The sequence below is a fragment of the Euprymna scolopes genome, chromosome 14 (assembly GCF_053919585.1).
Source record: "Euprymna scolopes isolate OS-2025 chromosome 14, ASM5391958v1, whole genome shotgun sequence".
Classification (NCBI taxonomy): Eukaryota; Metazoa; Mollusca; class Cephalopoda; order Sepiida; family Sepiolidae; genus Euprymna; species Euprymna scolopes.
In genome coordinates, this window is record NC_136495.1 from 75984931 (window position 1) to 75995550 (window position 10620).

At 35.0% G+C, this 10620-nt stretch overlaps 1 protein-coding gene across 2 annotated transcripts in view; it reads left to right on the forward strand.

Moving 5' to 3' along the window:
• Window positions 1-10620, forward strand: part of LOC145293100 (beta-1,3-galactosyl-O-glycosyl-glycoprotein beta-1,6-N-acetylglucosaminyltransferase 3-like) — a 96447-nt gene that overhangs the window by 73644 nt on the left and 12183 nt on the right. For both annotated transcript variants that reach the window (XM_080139475.1, XM_080139476.1), the window contains 2 exons: window positions 3913-4043; window positions 8614-9489. In XM_080139475.1, coding sequence (XP_079995601.1) covers window positions 3913-4043; window positions 8614-9489 — 1007 coding nt within the window. The remainder of the gene's footprint in view (window positions 1-3912; window positions 4044-8613; window positions 9490-10620) is intronic.

Here is a 10620-nt window from a genome sequence, read left to right on the forward strand (position 1 = left end):
TGGATATATGTGAACATGTGTTCCATTCCATTTCCTACCATTCACCATTACCTACTCTCCCTACAACTAACACCTCGCCCGACTAATAAAAATATAGACTTTTAATGATAAGGATTCCACCAGACTTTGAATTATTTTCGCTGGACCCACAAACGAATTTATACAAGCACTTGCCCGATTCGGACATTTACACAGCTATGCAGATCACCCAATATATAACTTGGACCTTATTACCCAACTACTGTAAAGAACGCCTACCAAGCAATCTGGATCTACAATTTTCATATCCTTTTCTGTAAATCCTCTTGCTACAGGGCTTCTGATAATTTAAAGACAATTTAATTATGTCGACTTTGACTTTCCATGTCTCACTGACTTTAGCAAATAGGGTAAATACCTTTATAAATATTTGCTAATATTTTCTCTCCTCTGATGAGATGGTAGACATCGAAACCCTATAGGTTAAGGAGATTAATATACTAAAGTATTCTTTGTCTTGCTTAGAATAATAAAAATCTTTGATATGAAACTCAACCACTTCATTTCAATGAGGGTTTTTTGAAATTCATTGAAAATATATATATATATATATATATATATATATATATATATATATATATATATATATATATGCTCTAGCAGGACTCGTTAACAGACGTTGCCCAGTAAAAGTCTGCCCTCCCCCCCTTGCAAAAAAGTAAACTATGGTTGTTGTTGGTGGCCACTGCCATCCCTGAACAATTGCGGATACTGGCAGCCATGGCCGAAATGAAATAATCTGGCTTTTACTGTCAATTAATGATGGTTTGTGGCGATAATCTGAAGGTACTGCTTGAATCTAAAGAAAACAATTCAGGGAATGCGTGAATCATTATGAATTAATAAAATTACGAAAAATGGTCCATTAGAATAATAATGGAAAGTAAAAATAGAAGTTTTAGAAGTTAGGGATTATCACTGTATATTGACTGTTTAGAGTGATCGAAATCAATCGTAGCAGTCATAGCTATTTCCGTTTGTTGTTCAAGTTTTCCTCTTCTTTTATACTCTTCCACTAATTAAATTAAATTCCAGTTTTATTATGTCTTTTTTAATGTGTTAAACAAAACAATTACGACTTTTTCACTTAATTTCTTTGAGAATTGTCATCTTAAAAAGAACAACGTTTGGAATAGACACCCCCAACATCCTCATATAAAGAACGGCTTTCAGAGTAGACAAACCCTTTTTTTTGGGGGGGGGCATAATTTCCCCAAATTTAACTGTGATAATCGTTGTCAGCATACCCACCCACAAATGCTAAAAGTAAAAAAAAAAATTAGAGGGTGGCAGTGTCGGTAGGAGAGAAGTATATTTGTTTATTGCACGTATGTACAAACCTGGCAGCCAGTGAATTGCAGTGCATAATACAGGTCTTTATATCTCTATAAGTACTTGTCTCCGTAAAATTTGCATGATATGTTTTTTAATCAACATAGTCGAAAGCTTATAAAAGACGTCATTCTAAAGAAAATTGTGGAGGTGGACCTAATGTACAAATTTACCCCCACCCCGATAAAAGTTTATGCGTGCGCAATTTCGTGAATCAATCTGGAAAATAAACTTAAATAAAATAGTCCATAGAATTCAAAATTGGTTAAAAAACGAGTATATAACAAATAATTTACGTTCAAATTGTACTGTAGATAACCAGCGCAAAAAATCTAATCGTCAACCTGAATAGTAAATGCAAAAAGAAAAAAAGTAAAAAGCAAAGGAAAATATGTTTTTATTGGGGGGAGAGATAGTGCCGTGTCGGTATTTTGTACATGTTTACATTTCCAAACTATTGCTGTGTTTACACTGTTCTGGACTGTATATAAAGTTTTTTACTTGTGCACGTTTGTTCCAGTAAATAAGGTTATAAGTATTTAATTGCCTGTTTATGAGCAGTTAATATGTTTGTACTTCTGTTAGTGCTAGTGTCTCATGGGGTGCGACGCCATTTTTGTAAACTTTTAGAAGTGTTCGTATATTTAGAAATTATTTTCATTCTGGAATATGAGAATGGCAGGTCTTAGCCAATCAAAAAGAGTGGAATATAGATAAGGAGCTGTTATTATTTAGGGTTCGGAAGCGGAAAGAATATGTTATGTCTACGTATGTTTCACCCACTTATGGAGGTTGTAATCACACTATAGTTGAAAAATGCAGAATTGGACCCGGTGACAACTGGTAACAGTGAGAGAACTAAACACTGAGAGAGAAAAATAGGGACTTCTTCCTCTATAGATGTGGCGATTGCGATGGGGTTATGTTGAGGTCAAGCTACACAGTCTTTGGAGTTATGAAACGAAGCAAAGACAAATTGACCAAGTCCTATCTGCTTATCCTTCAGATAACATTCAGGTATGTGGAGACTTCAATGTTCACAACGTGGAATGGTTGACCCACTCAAACAAGACCGATGATGAGGGGAGGTTCTGTTATGATTTCTCCATTGCTTATGACCTCACTCAGATTGTTCACAAACCCACCCGTGTGCCCGACAATGACGGCCAGTATGCGAGTCTACTAGACCTTTTTCTCACAACTTGCCCTGAACTATGTTCAGTTTCTGTTCTGTCTCTTCTTGGATCTTCTGACCACTCTGTTGTATCAATTAAGATAAAAATGAAATATAATAAGTCCCCAGACGTACCTCTCCATCGTACAGTATATCGATACACTAAGGCTGACTGGGATAGCTTCCGTACATTTATATCGAATCTACCTCTGCGTTCCATATTTAAAAAGGATGTGTCCTCTATAGTATCAGACCTGACAGAATGGTTAATTGTAGGTATAGACCGTTTCATACCCTCGAAAAAGTTCCAGCAAAAACCCAACAGCCAGCCATGGTTCTCTCCAGAATGTGCTGCTGCCATTGCGCACAGAAATCACTTTTTCCATTGCTTCCCACGTAATAGATGTATGGAAACTAAAGCCGCTGTCAGGACTGCCAGCAACCATTGTAAGAAAGTAATAAAGAACGCAAGAGAGTTGTATGCTCAATCCGTCAAGTCCAAAGTAGCTGTGCAGCAGCTTGGTTCCCACCAGTTTTGGCAAATAGCAAACAGAATCCTGAACAGAAGCGTGTGCTCCATCCCAACTATCATCAATGAACCTGAGGTAATCTCGTCAGCATCAGACAAAGCCAAACTCTTTGCCAAGAACTTCGCAGCTAATTCTACCCTTTGCGACCAAGGCCGCCAACCCCCAATATTTCCTCCTGTATCAGAAAACACGCTATGAATTATACATATATCTGTACATGATGTTGCCAAGCTAATCAAAAACCTTGATTCGAGTAAAGCAACTGGCCCTGACGGTATTCCAATTATAGTACTCAAAAAACTTCAACCAGAACTAGCGCCCATACTTACAAAACTGTTTAAACGTTGTCTTAAGGAGAATAGCTTCCCATCACCCTGGAAAATCTCATCAGTATGGCCTGTGAATTTCATGTTTAGTTGCAATGACTGTCAACAAATTTTCCCTACTCTCTATCTGTGCCTAAATCTAAATCCAAATTCCATGAACAAAACTTCTTATCCAGAAGTGCCTGCCTGTAGAACTCTTTTCCACTCATCTGCTTTCCAGTTAACTACAAGATCGTCTTCAAATCCAATGTAAACAATTTCTCGTTTAGTCGTTTCATTAAATAATCAATTTCTACCTAATTCCCACCACTAATAGTCACTATGCTGTCGTTTCACCGTCCGCCGTAAACTCATTAACCCTCATCCTTGAGTGGCTTTGTTGAGTGGTTAATCGTTTGTAAAAATAGTGGCTTCCAGTTTTACCTACTTGTTGTCAATATCTTCTGTTCTTTCTTCTTTCTTTGTTTTTTTTATATCTTTTGAATTCAATTAAATGTTTTTTTTTTTTTAGGTACAAAAATATGCTGCACAGCAAATTTCAATATAAGATTGTCTTTCTTCTTCTAAGTCTGTGTTTAGCATCTTTGCTCTTGAGCCGTTATAAAAGAGCGGAGGTAGTTCCCATGCAGCAATCATCGCAAGGTAAGTTATAGAATATGCTCTCACTTAAACTGAATTGCTGCATCCAGAGAAAAATTTTCTTTTAATGTAAATCACTCCAGACAAGGCATGGAGCCACTTCGGTAAAAAAACTAAAAAAAAAAAAAAAAAAAAAAAAAAATCACATCAAGGTCAAAAACTAACTAACAATAAGTGTTATGTTGATAAATCCCGACCTAGAAAACAGCAATTCTTTCTCCTTTGTCAGTAGGAATATGAAATGTGAAAACTAAAACACAAAATAGGAGAATCCATAGTTATGAGGCCGTCGAAAGTAACTTTCTACTCTCCATAAATGCTATCTACATGTGACTGAACTGATAAGAGGCCGTGAAGGAGGTCATGAAGGGATCTTTCAACAATGCTGTGGTGGTCTTAGTTTTATGTTTTGTTCTTTAAATATGCCTGAAAAAAATTATAAAGGCGTTTTTAACATTAAATGAAAAATATTAATCTGTCATACTTCTTTTTATTTTTTATTTTTTAACATAATTTTGTTCAAGCCGGGGATGGGGTATCCTATCAAATGCCAGACATTCACCCACTGTCTCATACTTTCCAACCGAGAGACCTTTTTTTAATATTCTAACCGTCCCTTTAAGTGCAATTGTTTGAATCTCTCTTGCATTTAGTTCACTAGGTATATTTGCCAGGTAGTTTTTGAAATTCTTTTTCATGATTCCGGTTATTCCTATAATTACTGGAATGATGAATTAAGATTTCAGTTTCTTTTCATGGCGTACATAAGATGTTGGTATTTCGTTATCTTTTCCTTTTCAGTTCTGTTTAACCCAGCATCAGTGGAGACACTAACTTCTACTAAGGTTGCTTCTTTCTTCTTCTTGTCTCATATCACTAAGTCAGGTTTTCTATGTACGTAGAATTGCATAGTCATAATGGATGGTGTATGACTTACTTCCGACTATTCTTTCTGGTAAACATGTTTCCAAGATATGCTACTGCATTCTATTTTTTGAAAATCGTTGTTTATTGAGAAAACTTATGTTAACTACTATTATATAAAAGGAATTGTGTGTGTGTGTGTGTGTGTGTGTGTGTGTGTGTGTGTGTGTGTGTGTGTGTGTGTGTGTGTGCGTGTGTGTGTGTGTGCGTGTGTGCGTGAGTTCGTTTGCTATGGACTCCAAACGGCTGTGTTGACTTCTTTTTTTTTTTTTAATTTAACACAAATGTATTTTATGTGCCTGGCAGTATTTTTGGATATTTTTTTTTTTTTTATCAGAATGTCTTAGATATTTGAGAAGTTTTATTACCATGCAAGTAGAAAGGCCTGGCATATAAAATCCACAGTATGTTCTTTGATATGATAGTGGCGCGTTCGAAATTAATGTTTCTGTTTGAAGCACAATTACATCATGATACTTGACTTTTTCATTTAAACTTTAGTTGAAGTAAATAAAAAAAAATAATTTTATGAAGCCGTTATATATAAAAGTAAATATAAAAAAATAATTTTATGAAGTGCACAGCGATGGTTCTCAACCAGAGCAGGCAATCAATCAATTTGATTGAAAAGTGGGCGATTTAACCGATTTCGATTGATAATAAAAATATGGGAGTGTGAAATATTCGTTATCATTCAATCCCGGGAGACGTCGGGTCTCCATGCTAATAAAATATATAATCTATTGAAGAAATACTGAAAATTCTTGGAAGCTGATGCAGAAAAAAAAATGAAATCATCAGGTGAAAAGAACAAATAATAAACATTGCATGCTTATATAAATCTGCATGATTTTGTTTGGCTATCTTCATCCTGAGATGATCATTTTACTTTTTAATTGGTGTTGGACAAGTGTAAAAATAACCTTGAATATGTTTTCACAGTTGGACTCATGGGTTTTGAAGTTATTTTAAAAATACGAGTTTCTTTGGTCTTAACTTTGAAATAGTATTTCCTGTTATCAATCACATTAAGTAAGTAGATCTTGGCTTTACTTTCAGCAGCTTCGTCACTCTCGCTTCTCTTATTGTGTCCTTTAGTCCTCACATTCCACGAGCGATGTTTTCGACAAAGGCAGAGAATTACTGTTTTCTGGGTTAGAATCTATCCAGATAACATTTACCATTGGCTATTTTTTTTTTTTTACTTTGAAGTGAGATTTTTTAGCTTCTCACATCAAGTTGCTTCATGCCTCGTCTGGAACAATTTCCATTAAAATAAATGAATAAAAAAACATTTAAAATATATAATTTTCTGTGGTTTATCGCACTTCAGTTTTAAATAGCATTACTATTGGTAATTGTAGACAGACAAATAAAGTTTGGAATAGCATTTTCTGTTTGAAATAGCGTTTTCATTAATAATTGAAGGCAGATAAATAAAGTTTTCAATAACATTTTCTGTTTGAAATAATGTTTTCTATAATAATTGCAAACAGACAAATAATGTTTGGAATAGCTTTTCTGTTTGAAATAGCATTACTATCAGTAATTGCAGACAGACAAAAAAGTTTGCAATAACATTTTCTGTTTGAAATGACATTTCATTCGGTAATTGCATAGATGCATGCTAATAATTATTTATGTTTGAATAAATAATCGCGTTGACACACCGGTTCTCGTCAGATCACCGAAATTAAGTAACGTTGAGCCTTATTAGTATCAGATGGGTGATCATTTGGGAATTCTAGGTGCTATATGTGCTCTCCGCTTATCTCGGCATTTGTTTCCAGTCATCTTGTACATACACTTCACTTGCCACTGGTACTTAACGATGTCGACTCAGGAGAGGTGCAGTAGAGATTGCGCACCTGCTGCCAAAAGAATTTCACGCGCATACACCTCTTCATGGGAATCCATAATCTATTTTAGACTGAAGGAGCTCTTTGATTTTCGAATAGTCAAAGCAATCAAATTCTTTAGAACTCCTTATATAAGCGAAATAGGCTCAGAATAAAGTTTTTAAGGGTCTCTGATTTACATCTCAAAATACTCTTATTCAATGTTTAATATTTATTTTATTTAATGCGATAGAATGTAAAACAAATCTTTTCAAAATAAATTAGCGATGGAAAGACCTCATCAGAAAACATGTCTGCCACACAAATATTTTCTAACAATTTTTTTCTTTTCTATTCATTCTCTCTTGAGCCAATGCATTTTTTAGCTCCTTACACCAGATAGTTTCATGCTAGGTCTGGAGTAATTGCCAATTAAGAAAAGGTAATACTCGTTGTTTGAATATACAAACCAAATAAATTCTTTAAAACTCTTCATACAAACGGAAACACAGAATGAACTATTTTCAGAGACTCAGGCTTACATCTCATAATAATCTTATTTGTTACTAGCTGTGTGTACCCAGCGTTGTCCGGTCAAAACATATTGCCGGGCAGAGGGATTAGTCACATACTACTGAAGATACACCGAATATTCTAACTTGTCCTGAAAAGTGACCACATGTTTGATTTAGGGGAGCATAAAACACATCCATCTTGGTGCATGAACATCGGGTGCGAGGTAAATCTCATAGCTCAAATAAGAAATAACTCTTATAGCTTAAATAAATAAGTTTACTTCCGGTTTTAAGACAGTTTTAGACGCAACTGCTGCCAGCTATTAATAATCAAAAATAAATTAAAAATAAATTAAATAAATTAACTGTAAATAATATTTCTAAATAGAACAACTAAAACGATTCTATTACAGCAAACAATTAATAACATGGAGTTAATTATTAAAAGAGATTTTCTTCAATGTAATATGCAAATGAGGTTGCTCGTTGAATGTAGATTCCATTTGAATACATAGTATATATAGAAATCATGCTGGAATAAAAGTGAATGAAATTCCGTTTTCAGTAGGAAAATTAATTTGTGAAACAGTGTATCTTTGTGCATATTAATTATGTAAATTGTGAACACACAGACAGGAATACGACTTTATTATTATATATTAATTAATTATCTCTCTCTCTCTATATATATATATATATATGAAGTAGTAGCATTCGTGTCTGTTACAGTGGATTGATCATGACCAAACCTGGCATGGTGATGGTCTCCCACTTAGGGACGGTGTACACCATCTTTATAGTAAAAGTCAAAGTCATAGTCTATGTATATATACTCTCCTATAACCAACACCACTGGACCAATCATAACCAAACCTAGCATAACAATGGTTCCCCACCGAGGGATTTATCACATTATTTTCCAAGGTAAAGAGCAAGTCATAGCTTATATATATATACTCTCCTACAACCCATCCCACTGGACCGATCATGACCAAACCTTACATGATGATGGTGTACACCATTTTTTCAAGGTCAAAATCAAAAGTTAAAGTCATATTTGGTGCGGCTCTATCTACTTACTGCAAGGATGCCCGTGAAGTGGGTACCCGAGCGTGCAGCAAAGTCCCGTGCTTTGCGAAGGTATCTTTGCTAGTTTAATATATTTAATACGATAAAATGTAAAAAATCTTTTCCAAAGAAATTTGTGATACAAAGGCCTCGTCAGAAAACATGTCTGCCACACAAATATTTTGTTTACTATTCATTCTCTCTTGAGCCAATCTTGTTTATTTTCAGAAAGGCACATCTTTGCAGTAAAAGACATTAAATGCAGTCAAATACTTCAAGGAGATGCCGAAGAACTGACCAAATCTCGAGCGTGGAACCGCCTTCATAAAAAGGTGAACTCACCATCGTTCTACCACAGCAAAACCAAATTGTGCCATGTATTCCGAGAAGAAATGGGCTATGACAGTTGGCCGCTTACAAACGAAGAAAAAAACTTTCCAATTGCATTCTCTATCATCTTTCACAAAGATATCGAACATTTTGAAAAACTTCTGCATACGATTTACCGCCCTCAAAATATTTACTGCCTTCACGTGGATCAAAAATCACCACAAGATTTTCAAGACTCTGTTCGGAGAATTGCAAACTGTTTTCCAAATGTATTCATAGCTTCCAAACTGGAGGCAGTGTTTTACGCAACGTACAGTCGCCTCCAGGCTGATCTCAATTGCATGGAAGACCTGATCCATAAGAAAACGCAATGGAAATACCTCATTAATATAGCAGGAAATGTTTTCCCACTCAAGACAAATCTGGAATTGGTAAAAATCCTGCGTATATACAACGGATCAAATGATATTGAAGGGATCACAGGAGAAAGGATGCTCATGTATCGAACCAAATATGTTCATAAATTAACACAAAAAGGAAAGTTGGTGAAGACAGATATTCATAAAACGGACCCGCCTCATAGTATAAAACTCGTAAAAGGCAGCGCATATGGTGTGTTCAGTCGGGGGTTCGTAGACTTTGTCGTTAACAGCAATATTTCTAAAGATCTCCAGAATTGGATGAAAGATATTTACAGTCCAGACGAATACTTTTGGGCTACTCTTCATCATTCAACATTTAATCCTCATCTTAATGTTCCAGGCTCATATAACGGTAAGAATTGATTTGCTGTTTTCTGGCGATTTTATTGTTTTTTTTCTTAAATTCATGTGTTAGATTTCTAGGCTGTATGTACCTAGAAATCATTTTGACAAACGCATATACCTAGCAATAAATGTAAGACAAACACGTGAAGCATGTACGTTCCCCCGTGAATGCACATGAACGAGGCATAAAAAAAATGACTAAGTTCAGCATTTGCCTACTCCTCCATTTAACCCTAAAAATCCCCAGGGGACATCAAATTCTGGTGAAAATGAACAAGTGGTTCAGTTTTAGGCCGTAACATATTTAAATTTGAGTTCTGCACCATGCAAAAAAAAAAAAGAAATGATTACTTCTATTAGCTGCAAAAGTTCCCAAGGCCTTAACATATTAAAATTTGAGTTCAGCACCATGCAAAACTGCTAAATAGACATACACAGAAGATATTGGACAAATATGGTAAAATAGTCCCAAAAATGGAGTGTTTTTATTAGCCCTAGAAGAGCCCCAGGGGCACAGCCAAGAGTTATCACGAAGTATAGACAAACAAAATTATATAGAAATCAATTAGTTACAACTTTTCAGAAAGTTTTATAAAAATCCAAGGAATCAATTTTTTTAATAAGCACAAAAGTGTCAATTTTAACCATTTTAACCCGAAATGCAGCCCTAGGGGGAGCAACCGGAGTTTTTCCAGAAAATCCGTTCTGTTACTTTTTTACTCATGTCATGTTTAATGTTTGTGGAAAATTTTTAGAAATTCCAAGGCGTAGTTATTGAGAAAAGTGCAGACAGAAGAATGAATGAACGGACAAGGGTGAATTTACAGGTCCACCCTCCTTTTGTCAGGAGATCAAAAAATAATTATTAAATGTACCAAAATGTTACTGGAATAAAAACTATAAACCTGACATCTTGTTTCTTTAATGATGATGTGTGTTTTTATTCTTTGTTTTTCTAAAATGCATGTGTTAGATATCCAGGCTGTGTGTACCGAAAAATCACTTCAACAATCGCATACACCTGACATCAAATGTAAGAAAAAACGAAATAATTATGAAATGCTCCCAAAAAGTCATTTGAATAAAAATTATAAACCTAACACAGCGACCTGCTGTGAAGAAACCACAAACTTGATCA